This window comes from Phyllopteryx taeniolatus, chromosome 11 (assembly GCF_024500385.1).
Source record: "Phyllopteryx taeniolatus isolate TA_2022b chromosome 11, UOR_Ptae_1.2, whole genome shotgun sequence".
Classification (NCBI taxonomy): Eukaryota; Metazoa; Chordata; class Actinopteri; order Syngnathiformes; family Syngnathidae; genus Phyllopteryx; species Phyllopteryx taeniolatus.
In genome coordinates, this window is record NC_084512.1 from 8210468 (window position 1) to 8221718 (window position 11251).

The 11251-nt window shown below is 40.6% G+C and overlaps 2 protein-coding genes across 6 annotated transcripts; both read left to right on the top strand.

The window, feature by feature from the left end:
* Nucleotides 1-1924: 1924 nt before the first annotated feature.
* nanp (N-acetylneuraminic acid phosphatase) lies at nucleotides 1925-6187 on the top strand. 3 transcript variants are annotated; one of them, XM_061790322.1, is made up of 2 exons: nucleotides 1925-2107; nucleotides 4302-6187. In XM_061790322.1, the coding sequence occupies exons 1-2, from the start codon at nucleotides 1997-1999 to the stop codon at nucleotides 4941-4943; spliced, it is 753 nt and encodes a 250-aa protein (XP_061646306.1). In that variant the 5' UTR covers nucleotides 1925-1996; the 3' UTR covers nucleotides 4944-6187. The 3 variants fall into 3 exon arrangements, with proteins under 3 accessions (XP_061646306.1, XP_061646307.1, XP_061646308.1); XM_061790323.1 differs by having other exon boundaries at nucleotides 1926-2086; XM_061790324.1 differs by lacking the exon at nucleotides 1925-2107 and adding an exon at nucleotides 2148-2676.
* LOC133485924 (homeodomain-interacting protein kinase 1-like) lies at nucleotides 5633-10983 on the top strand. Of its 3 annotated transcripts, none has more exons than XM_061790319.1 (8): nucleotides 5633-5766; nucleotides 5895-6086; nucleotides 6239-6420; nucleotides 7944-8067; nucleotides 8159-8269; nucleotides 8350-8433; nucleotides 8957-9135; nucleotides 10317-10983. In XM_061790319.1, exons 1-8 carry the CDS (start codon nucleotides 5761-5763, stop codon nucleotides 10651-10653), a joined length of 1215 nt encoding a protein of 404 aa, XP_061646303.1. In that variant the 5' UTR covers nucleotides 5633-5760; the 3' UTR covers nucleotides 10654-10983. The 3 variants fall into 3 exon arrangements, with proteins under 3 accessions (XP_061646303.1, XP_061646304.1, XP_061646302.1); XM_061790320.1 differs by having other exon boundaries at nucleotides 8960-9135; nucleotides 10317-10982; XM_061790318.1 differs by having other exon boundaries at nucleotides 9048-9135; nucleotides 10317-10982.
* Nucleotides 10984-11251: the final 268 nt, after the last annotated feature.

The following is an 11251-nucleotide window of genomic DNA, read 5'->3' on the forward strand; positions in this document are numbered from 1 at the left end:
TTGTGAATGTGGGTGTGAATGATTGGTGATGATCAGTCCAGGGCGTACCCCACCTCTTGCCCAAAGTCAGCTGGGATAAGCTCCAGTTCTCCCGTGACCCTGGACAGGATAATGTTCCTTCATATGCTTTATAAACTTTCATTAAATTCACACACACACCCTTTACCCAATTTCAACAAGGAAAGTACAACTTAGCACTCGTTCGTTCTGTCTGTTTGCATGCACTTTTAATGTTTGACTTCCTTTTTAAGATTATGATTTTTTTTTTTTTTTTTAGAAGCGCTTCGAGTTGCTACACGCCTGCTCCTTAAGTGAGCTTTGTTCTCACCTCGCGTGCAAAAGGTAGGCGTTGTTTGTTCTGATAGATAGTAGCAAGTTAAGCGTCTCACACCATTTCTCGGCTTATATCTTATCTGTGGTATTTTTTTTTTTTTAAATGCCAATTGAAGCAGTCACGTAAGCACCTGAGTGACAAGTCCAACAGATGATCTGAGGTAAAATGAGAAGAGCTTTTTGTGTGTTCTGAATGGGTTTGGGAGACAATCAGGCCTGCACGTAGTTGCGTGTGAACCGCTGGCTCGTGGCCAGAGGAGAGAATGACTTGGTTGCGTAAGAACAAAAGTATGTTTTGATTTTGTATGAGTGTGTGTCACAGAATAACAGGTGATATACGTTGCATATGCTCAAAACTCACGTTTACGAACGTCAACTCAAGACTTAAGCAAAGCAAAGCAAATTTATTTAGATAGCGCATTTCATACACAAGGTATCTCAATGTGCTTTACGTGAGTAAAAGAATTTAAAAACAAAGAAAAAAAACAACTTATAAACATTTAAAACAAAGAGGGGAAAAAAATACAATTAAAACAGCGTACCGTGCACGAAATATCATTTAAAAGTGGAAATGCTCTAAAAAGCATGTGAAAAAAGAAAAGTTTTTAAGCTGGACTTAAAAACATGCACACTTGGGGCTGACGTCACTTCTGTTGGCAATTTATTCCATTTGTGTGCAGCACAATAGCTAAATGCTGCTTCACCATGTTTGCTTTGGACTCTGTGCTCCACTATTTGACCTGAGTCTGTCGATCTCATTCTCATTCAAGTATTCAGGACCTAAACCATTTAGTGATTTATAGACCAGTAGCAGAATTTTAAAATCTATTCTAAAGCTGACTGGAAGCCAGTGTAAATATAAGTAATGTCCTCTGACCTCTTTATTCTGGTCAGAACCCGAGCTGCAGCATTCAGAATGAGCTGTAGCTGTTCAATGCTCTTTTTGGGAAGTCCAGTCGGAAGACCATTACAATAGTCAAGTCTACTTGAGATAAAAGCATGGATGAGATTCTCCTGGTCTGCTTGACACATGCAAGCCACTCTATATATGTTCTTCAGATGGTAGAAGGCAGTTTTAATAATTGATTTGATATGACAGTTGAATTACTTACATTATTTCAGTTTATTTCAGACTTTCATTATTTCAGTTTATCTGTTCACCAAAAACATTATGCGAGTGGTGAATTTGAATGAAATGGGCTAATAATACATGACAGTGCAGTGCTTGTAAAGAATAAATTTTAAAGAGCAAAGTGGATACAAATGTGTTGACTATGTTATTCATATATATATATATATATATATATATATATATATATTATATATATGCTATAATATAACTTACACTTGAATTGGAAGTGAAGGTCCAAATTATGAGTGCTTTAATATATACAGCTGTATGGTTGGTATTTTGGAACAGTAATCTGTGATTGTGTTAACGCTACAGTACCAAATGGATTAACTTCCTGCCTGATTTAAAAGCAATAGGCTTGAACATTGGTTGATGGGCATTTTGGTTTATTACCGTCCTCTAGGGGATGTAAAGGGAAAGTGCGGTGTATTCATAAATAAACTACAATTCCCAGCATCGTGTTGTTGGTCGAGTTGAATTACTTCCGCAACTCGATGAGCTCTACTTGCGTGTTCTCAGTGTAATTTGGCAATGGACGCTAATGCTGTAAAGGCGATACTTTTTGACCTGGACAACACGCTCATCGAAACACATCGGGCGGGTCGATATGCGATACAAAAGGTGGTATTCTCCTGCTCAAAGGTTATTCCCGTTTTAATGCCATGTGTACTAAGCTAACCTGCGTTTCGTCACGGCTGCGTTGCGTTCATATGACTGGGAAAGTCAGCTGCCACACCCTTGCGGTCAAATCATGATACATATAGTACATGTACTGTCCTTCCCACCACTGTACTTTTTCACGCGATCATTTAGACGCCCTTTTTCCATTCGTATTCAGATTGGCTGTCATTCTCTTTAAATGTACCTATTCTACGGCCTTATCCCACAGCTAATTTGTTTCCCCAGTTTGTCAGCTGATGCTGCACTTTTTTTCCCTCCCCCTCCCAAAACATCACGTCATTTTGATTCTGTGGACTAAAAAATAGTCTAAACTCAGTTACATACGAAAACCTAATGATTGATTTGTATGATACTTTTGACATACCTTCAAACCAGTCAATGAGACCCTTGAGCTGTGTTCAGGGGTGTCCAAACTTTTTCCTCCAAGGACCGCATAGATACAGAAAAATCGAAGGATGCAAGCAAGGGTTACTTCGACATTCTTCATTTGAGAAACTGCTACATCACAGCTTTCTGTTAAATGTGATATGGTAAATAGTTTTGGATTTTGGCTATGAGCAGATCTCCATATTCAGAACCAAATCAAGTGCAATGTGTAATAAACTGGCAATCTTTAAAGTGGTGTTTACTCCGTGATCACAATTAATCATGAAGAATATGTTCACGAATCAAAGCTTCACACAAAGCAGAAAGTGGAGAAAAACGATTTTGTTTCTGAAACTGAGTTCTCTTTCATTCCTGACCACTAGAGGCAGTGCTTCAAGCACTGGATGATAATGCAGGCACAGGTTGAGATTTTAATGACAACAAAGTCACCTGTGACTTCCCCGTGCCATCCATTGGCCTCCATACGTTGCTTGTCCTATTTGTTGTTGGGCCTGGTGTCTTCGCTGGAGGGTTCAGGTACTGATACTCCTACATGGGGGCTGGTTGACACTGCCCTACAGACGTTTGCATTCATGTCAAGAGAACATGGCCGTCTCCTTTCCACGCTGACAGAAGGGCGTCGGCAGGTCTGGTTGGCCCAATCGCTCTTGACTGAGGCCTATAGGGGAGCACTGAGGGCATTGCCCCTCATTCCAGGGGGGAATCTTTGGCAGCGCGGCTGTCTAGGCACTTCAGCGCACTGCCCAGGCCTCTCAAACGAGGCAGCAGTTGGCAGGCCTAAACTGCCGTGCCCATCCGCAGGTTGCACCTGCTTCTATGGTTTCGCGTCAACGGCAGTATTTGGTGTCTGCGAGCCCGCTCACGGGTCCTTGGCGGCCCATCGCAAGGCCTGGCTATTACGGGCCAAAATTAACTTTTTGACTCACCTGCCAAGTTGGATGGAAGATGGGGAAAAAAATCGACTGCCATTTTACAAACCACCTGAATAATAATGACATGATTTATTGTTGTTGCTGGTGGCCTCACCGCTAGCAGTGGCTAACAGCTAATGCTACTTGTGCTACTAACAGAGTGACAGGCTGTACTCATTGTAATTGTTTTTTTTTGTTTGTTTTCTTACCACATAATCACTTGGGTGATACTTCTTCAAATGAATAAACACAGTGTTTTTGAAGGTGCTGACATACCTTACACATCGCCTTGTTAATAGGATTTCTCCACGTCGCTTTGAAGACTCCGCTACAAAACCCATGTTGGCTCCCACCAGTAGAAAACGCCAAGGTGGACTAAATATAGTCAAGTAAAACTAAAGGTGGAGCAATACTGTGGACGCAACGTGCCACAACCGGACTCAACCAAAGCGCGAGAGCAAACTAGGGACGCTTATATAGGCTAATGGATGGCACCGGGAGGTCACAGGTGACTTTGTTGTCATTAAAATTTCGACCTGCGCATGAGTGATCATCCAGTGCTTGAATCACCTCCTCTGGCGGTCATCCAGGATTCATGAGAACTGTAGTTACATACAGTACGTAGAGCTTTGTTTTCAATTAAACAAGTCTACAATTCACACTGAATAAATCAATTTGCGTGTAAACTGAGACAAGATCGTCATTATTCCAGTATTTTTGTTTGGTGGTGTGCCATAAGTTTTTTGGTATCTTGTCTCTATAAAGGTTGGGAGACAATGCTCTAAATCTGCCATTTCTGGACATTGTTGAAGGTTACTTGCATGTCGTAATTGCAGTGCTATTTGTAACTTTTACAGACCCAGGAACTTTTGAAGACCTCACTGGCTCTTGACGATGACACCATAACCAATATTTGTGACAAGTTCAAGCAGAAACTTCTTCATGAGAACTTTGACCCTACAGCTGGCAGATCCATTGATGAGGTCCGAGTGGGTCACTGGGAAGACAGCATTAAGGAAAGTGTGGACAGTTGTTCAACATCCTCCCTGGCACATCAGTGTTACTACCTGTGGAAAAATACTCGACTGGAGCTGCTCAATCTGTCCCCAGAGATATCCAGTCTTCTGAAACAACTTCGGAGGAAATACAAGCTGCTGCTCCTCACCAACGGGAATGCTCAAACACAAAGGGAGAAAGTAGACGCAGCCAGTTGTGAAGGCTTTTTCGATAGCATTGTGCTGGCGGGAGATTATGCTGAACAGAAACCTTTCCCCTCCATCTTCAGACTGTGTTTTGACCTGCTGCAGGTGGAGCCCCAGGACTGCATAATGGTTGGAGACTCACTGGACACTGACATCCAGGGAGGGTGGAGTGCACATGTACGTGCTACAGTTTGGATTAACAGTGCAGGTGACGCTGTGCCTGTTGGTTCAGTGACACCTGACTTTACACTTTCCACTGTCTTGGACCTGGAAGACGTTTTGGCACAACTAAAATAAGGACAACTGGTGATCTAATCCTTTTATAACTTGGTCAAATGTGGAAGATCTTGAACCGGTTGAATCCTATATTTTATCAAATAGTTTTTTTTTTTGCCGAAGATGTTCTGAAATATGAGAATAAAATGCATGCCTACTGCTAGAAATGTCATCAACATATGTTTTAATTGCATTTCCAAATAATAACACAATTTGTCAAAAGAAGATGCATGCAACCCTAATAATTATTTTTTGTTAGTATTCCTACTTACTTACTGTGCAAGTTTTTTTTCTTATTACGTCATCACCTATCCATAATTTGTTTTTTTTAAACGACAACACGCATAACTCACTTGTAAGCGTCATCATGGATTATGATGTCACATCCATGATCACATGGCATGATGTCATAGAGTGGTTATGGTGTTAAATGTGCTCTTGACGCAAGCCAACAGTCCTAAAGATATATTTTTCACATAATGTAAAAATAATAAAATGGCAATGGGTGTAAACTCAAATATTCAAAACTCATCAACTGAAACTGGTAGGTACTTCTGCTCGTAGCATCCAGTGTCTGCTAGCAATCTCTGTAGGCTCCATGACCTTTGCATGCCCACTATAATGTATACGTCTGTTGCCATTTGCAGATCAGAAGAAAAAATCTAAGCCATTTGATAAACTACAATCAAACATTCTGAGTAGTAAAACAAGCACCTACCTGGTTAAGGACTTAATTGGTGAAGGAAGCTTTGGTAAAGTTGCCCAGTGTGTAAACTTGGGCACGTCACAGGCCATAGCCCTCAAAGTCCTGAAAACCAAGTCAAATGTGATATCCAAAATGGAGGTATAGCATCCTAAATCCTTAGGGAGCTTTTACCTAATGGAGTCTTTCGATTTCACTCATTGGTGTTTTTTTTTTTTTTTTTCTCTCTCTCTCTCTCTCTCTCTCTCTCTCTCTCTTCTTCTCCACAGATCAAAATGCTTGGAATTGTGAGTGTTCTGGATCCGGTAAAAAAGAGCATTGTGAAGTTTATTGAAAACTTTGAGCATGAAGGGTATACGTGTTTGGCATTTGAAATGCTAGACATGAGCCTTTTCGATTTTGTTGTCAAGAAACGTAAGAAGCCACTGTCTATCAGTGAGATACGGCCAATTGCGCATCAGGTAAAGGGATCATTTAGTCATTTCAGAGCTGTGTTAAACATGAAATTTCTTGCATTTATTGTACAGTGTATGCACATAATTAAATTGCCCTTTTAAGCTTGTGACGTGGTCAAGGATCACATCTGAGTATATTTCCTCCTCTTATAATACAGTTGCTTACAGCCTTTGAGGCTCTGAAAGCTATCCGAATAATTCATGCAGACCTGAAGCCAGATAACATCATGCTGGTAAACCATTCATGTGAGCCATTCAGGGTTAAATTAATCGATTTCGGCTGCTCCCTCCAGACCTCTGCAGTGACTCTTGGAATGACCATACAGCCTATGGGGTACCGGTAGGGATCAAGCCTCTTTAAATTTGTTACCATGGAACCTCTAAGGTCGAGCACAATCCTGGGTAATATGTCAATACAATATTAAGAAAAGCGGAACGGTGGACGACTGGTTAGCAGAACTGCCTCACAGTTCTGAGGACCCGGTTTCAAATCCGGCCTCGCCTCTGTGGAGTTTGCATGTTCTCCCCGTGTCTGCGTGGGTTTTCTCCGGGTACTCCGGTTTCCTCCCATATTCCAAAAAACATGCGTGGTAGGTTCATTGAAGTCTAAATTGCCCGAAGCTGTGAAAGTGAGTGCAACTGATTGTTAGTTTATATGTGCCCTGCAATTGGCTGGCGACCAGTCCAGGGTGTACCCCGCCTCTCGCCCAGAGTCAGTTGGGCTAGGCTCCAGCACGCCCACCCTTGTGAGGATAAACGGCATGGAAAATGAATGAATATTAAGAAAAATAATCCCATTGAAAATAATGGAAAATGAAATAATCCATCCCAGTTTCAAACTGTCATAAAGCCTTTATTAATGTTCAGGTCAGGTATGAACAAAGTCAACAAACTGGTATGGGTACCAAATTAACCTGTTTGAGATCTCGAAGAGGGCGTCTGGGACAGGAAATCAGTCCCACCTTTGTCCACTCCATCTGACAAATGAAACAACCAGGTTTGATCTAAATGACATAACGCTAAGAAACCAACATCTTTGGTTCAGCATTAATGTTATCGTAAATACACAACACGTCTTTTCACTGTCATTGCACTTGTGACCTTCCCTTGAAGTGCACTTGACTATTTTCTGTGGTCTGGTAGATTCTACCCAACCATCCATTTCTATTCCGCTTGTCATTATTAGCATCACATGTTTACTTTTGGAGAGGAGTGGTGTACACCCTGGACTAGTTGCCAGTCAATCGCAGGTTTGGTAGATTGGCCAGAGGATCGTCTCTGTTGTCAACATAGGGCAATGTTACATTTGCAGTTTGAACTCGGTGTCACTCACCACCTCAGAACAAGAAACCTTCCCGTTTATATTCTTGCAACCACTGCTGACCAGTGAGAGAAGCAAGCGAATGTCAATTTAATGTTTTGTTGTGATGCATTAGTTGAATTGTATTATTTATTTACAGTATGTGAAATTACACCAAATCAGTAGGGAAATTCATCAGGTTTACTAACCCATCAAACTGATCATAAATCACTTGTAACTTTAGTGATGCCGGAGTCTTACTGCTTTGAATATAAGTCTGCTTACTTCACGTAATTTCCAGCTAATATTTAAATTCCTCTTCTTTTGTTGTGTTCCATGATTAAGGTTGGTGGTCCTTTTGTTGGAATAGCAATTGCCAAAAAACACAACAAGCTCCTTTTGATTCTCGCTGAAATACTTTGTTGACACTTTGCCTGACAAATTCCAAATTATACGACATCAGGGGCATTTCAACTTTCGAGGTTCCACCGGATATATCTGTAAACAATTCGCCCAAAAATATTTTCAAATGAAATTCTTGTTTCTGGTGGTCCTACAAACAGAGCACCTGAGGTCTCCCTTGGCCTTCCGATCTCTGAGCAAGTGGACATGTGGGGTCTTGGCTGTGCTCTCACTTTCTTGCATATTGGCCAGCACCTTTTTGCAACAAATTGCGAGTACCAGATGGTAAATAAAATGCAACATTTCACTTTTTGTTAAAATAAACCTATAAAGGAAGAGAGTGCCTGATGACATCAAACATGTTTTGTGCCCAAAGATGAGTACCATCGTACAAATACGAGGGCAGCCAGCCGACTCGCTCCTCTTAGCAGGCAAATATAGCGAGAAGTATTTCACCCACTTGAACTTTGAACAGTGGAAACTAAAGGTATTAACGTATAACTGTCTAGAATTTAAAATGTTAACGACAGCCTTTATGAAAGCGTAGTGTTTGTTTTGTTCCTATAGACTCCAAATGAATATAAGCTTACGAACGGAGAAGAGACTAAAACATGGAAGATACGACTAAAGTCTCTGGATGTCCTGAAAACTGTAAGCGGGTCTCTTTTTTTTATGAGGAAAGAACAAATAAATGCAGGCCTATTTGAAGAACCCTTTTCCAAAACAGTATATAAATCAATGTTGATGATTATTATTAATTATTAGAAAAATGGCTTGGATGTTTTACAAACATGGATTTTATCCCGCTCAAACAATTCATTGCCTTCGTGTTACGTTCAACAAAAAATTAAATGAAGTCCTAACACAACAGAAGGACGTGGCAAGATCAGTTTTGTCAGTTCATCTCGTTTTGGAAAAGAGCTTTTCATCTACTCTAGTCCAGTGGTTATCAACTGTTGTCACCATGGCACCCTCATTTTCCTATTTTAGCAAAGTTGCAACCCACTTTTATAATACATACATAATATAACATACACACATATAATACATACATGAATACATGTAATTTTTTTACTAGCTGTCCGCGACCCACTTTTGGGTCCCGACCCACCAGTTTAGAATCACTGCTCTAGTAAACGAGTCTGGATATTAGCCATCTTTGTTTAACACCCAGCAGAATCAAGCGGATACAAGAGAGGTGTTCAGCGAATTTGAAGATCAGAATGAATTTGTTAACTTTCTAAAAAGTCTTCTAAACCTTCAAGCTGAGAGAAGAATCACACCGGCAGAGGCCCTCAAGCATCGATATGTCTCTATGGCTCATCTGGTTCATGAGAGTCACACAAGCTCATAGTAAGTCAATTAATCGTATTACATGCATGGAGCATGCAGTGACATTTGTGCTGTATGTATGCACAGTGAAACCTGTAAGGTCAAACACAGTCCAGTGGTCATGCAGAGATTCTTCGGGACGTGGGTTGCTCTCTTTATGGGGGCTTTTTTAGGTGCTCGGGTGTCTAACTCAAATTCTGCTCCACCCTAACTTTGTTAATACTCGACAGCACATGGATAGAGGAACCTTTTTTTTTTTTTTTTTTGGTCCAATTATGACCAATTATGGGCTTCTTCCCATGGGAATGTACGATCTGTGACCACCACGTGTATGCAGTATCATCGAAGCATATACACCAGTGCTTTTCGACACAATAGATTTTTATGATCATTCTCTTTCTTCTATAATTGTCTTCTTTTGCATGTGTCTCTTGTTATATAGGCCAATGCATGTCTTGCTATTTACACCAAAATGCTTACACTGTGGAGCCACGAATGTTACAACGCATGCTGGCAATTTTGGGCATATACTGTTTTACAATACACTTAGACATTTCTTTATATTCTAGTTATTTACCACATACCACAAAGTACATTAGTGTAAAGTGATTATACAGTATAATTTTCCACTGCATCATGGGATTTTGGTTGATGTCGCACAGAGAGTTACTGTATTTTTTTTTTAAATTGATGGTTTTATTCATTGCGGTGCTAAGGAGTCACAAAAGGGAAACGTGAGCTCTTTTGGCTTGGAGAAGAAGTCCTTCAAATTCAGCAATCACAAGGAAGTAGACGCTTGTATCTAACGCAGCTGTTAAGTCACCAGGCAACGCTTCGCTTGACATCAATTTAAAAAATACAGTAACTCTGTGTGACGTCAACAAAAACCCAATGATGCAGTGGAAACCAGAGATAATAACTGTATAAAGTATATTACTGTATGTAGTAAATACAGTAGAATTTACAAAATCGTCTTAACAGCGTGGGGTTGTGTCCTGGGGTGAGCAGCTTAAATTCATCAAATTGTTTGCTTTCATCAAGCATAGAAACTCTAGAGCATTTTTAAATCTTCAAGGACAGTATATACAGTATGTAGACATACTAAGATCATCTTTGCGAAAGACAAATTTTCCGAGTTAAAATCTTTTTTTTTTGGTTGTTTTGTTTCCAGCCTGCATTTGTGATTGATTGCTTTCTTTCAGTGTGGACAACGCTTTTGATCAAATGCTGGTGTGCCCTATTGAAGGATTTGAAGAGGAGCTCATCTCAGACAGCGAGGATGAGGACAGGCCTGCCTACCACCTCATTTTACACTCATGCTCCTCTGACGGAGCAGCAGACACGGGACATTGGAGCAGTAGTGACTCATCTAACTTGGCATCAGCAGCTGAGAGACGAACTGAGCAGGAAGCGCTTGAGTCAGTGCAGGCTTATAAACAAACTGACCAAGTTGAACTTGAGCCAGTACAGCCGAACCAATGTGAAAAAAAGACCCCAGTTTTTGTGTGCAGTGGTTGTGGAGTCTTGTTTGAAAAGTAAATATCAAAAACGGACTCATGAAGAAGAAAATGTGTACAGTTACACTTTAAAATGGGTTCAGAAGAGCATGGCCACGAAAACAAGTTTGAAAGATTTCCACCATTGATGGAATTCCCTCTGCTAACGTGTAGTTGTTTTTGTATTCCTCACTCAAACTGCCAGGGACGTTCATTAGAAAAGACAAGTTTGAATAAAAGGATTATTTTTCTACTTGCAGTCACCTCATAGCCTAAAAAGCAAACTTTGTTGACATTCATGAGCACATCGACAGTGACAACTCATCCACGATAAGACGTGTCACACTCAAGGTCGCGTGGGCCACATCTGACCGTTCGTGTCATTTTACGTGGACTGCAAAAGCTTGCTCACAAGTATTCCTTGACCTGTTTAAAACACCGTAAGAATTATAACTAGTTGCAACAAGAAGTTTACTGTTTCAAAAAAGACACTTTGTTTTTCTCACTGTCTGACATGAAATCAAAGTAAACCGTTCCTGGTTCAGAACAATTAGGGTTACCTCTGCTAAATGCCAGAATAATGAGAGGATTTGTTTAGACATGACTTTCTTCAACGTCAGAGGTATACAGACAATAAGATT

Excerpts from the sequence above, each read along its gene's own strand:
- LOC133485924 (XM_061790318.1), top strand. Across the intron at positions 6,087-6,238 it reads TACGGCCAATTGCGCATCAG|TTGCTTACAGCCTTTGAGGC; the intron begins GTAAAGGGATCA and ends CTTATAATACAG. Across the intron at positions 8,270-8,349 it reads TTGAACAGTGGAAACTAAAG|ACTCCAAATGAATATAAGCT; the intron begins GTATTAACGTAT and ends TTGTTCCTATAG.
- nanp (XM_061790322.1), top strand. The coding sequence starts at position 1,997 with ATGGACGCTAATGCTGTAAAGGCGATACTTTTTGACCTGGACAACACG. Across the intron at positions 2,108-4,301 it reads TGGTATTCTCCTGCTCAAAG|ACCCAGGAACTTTTGAAGAC; the intron begins GTTATTCCCGTT and ends TAACTTTTACAG.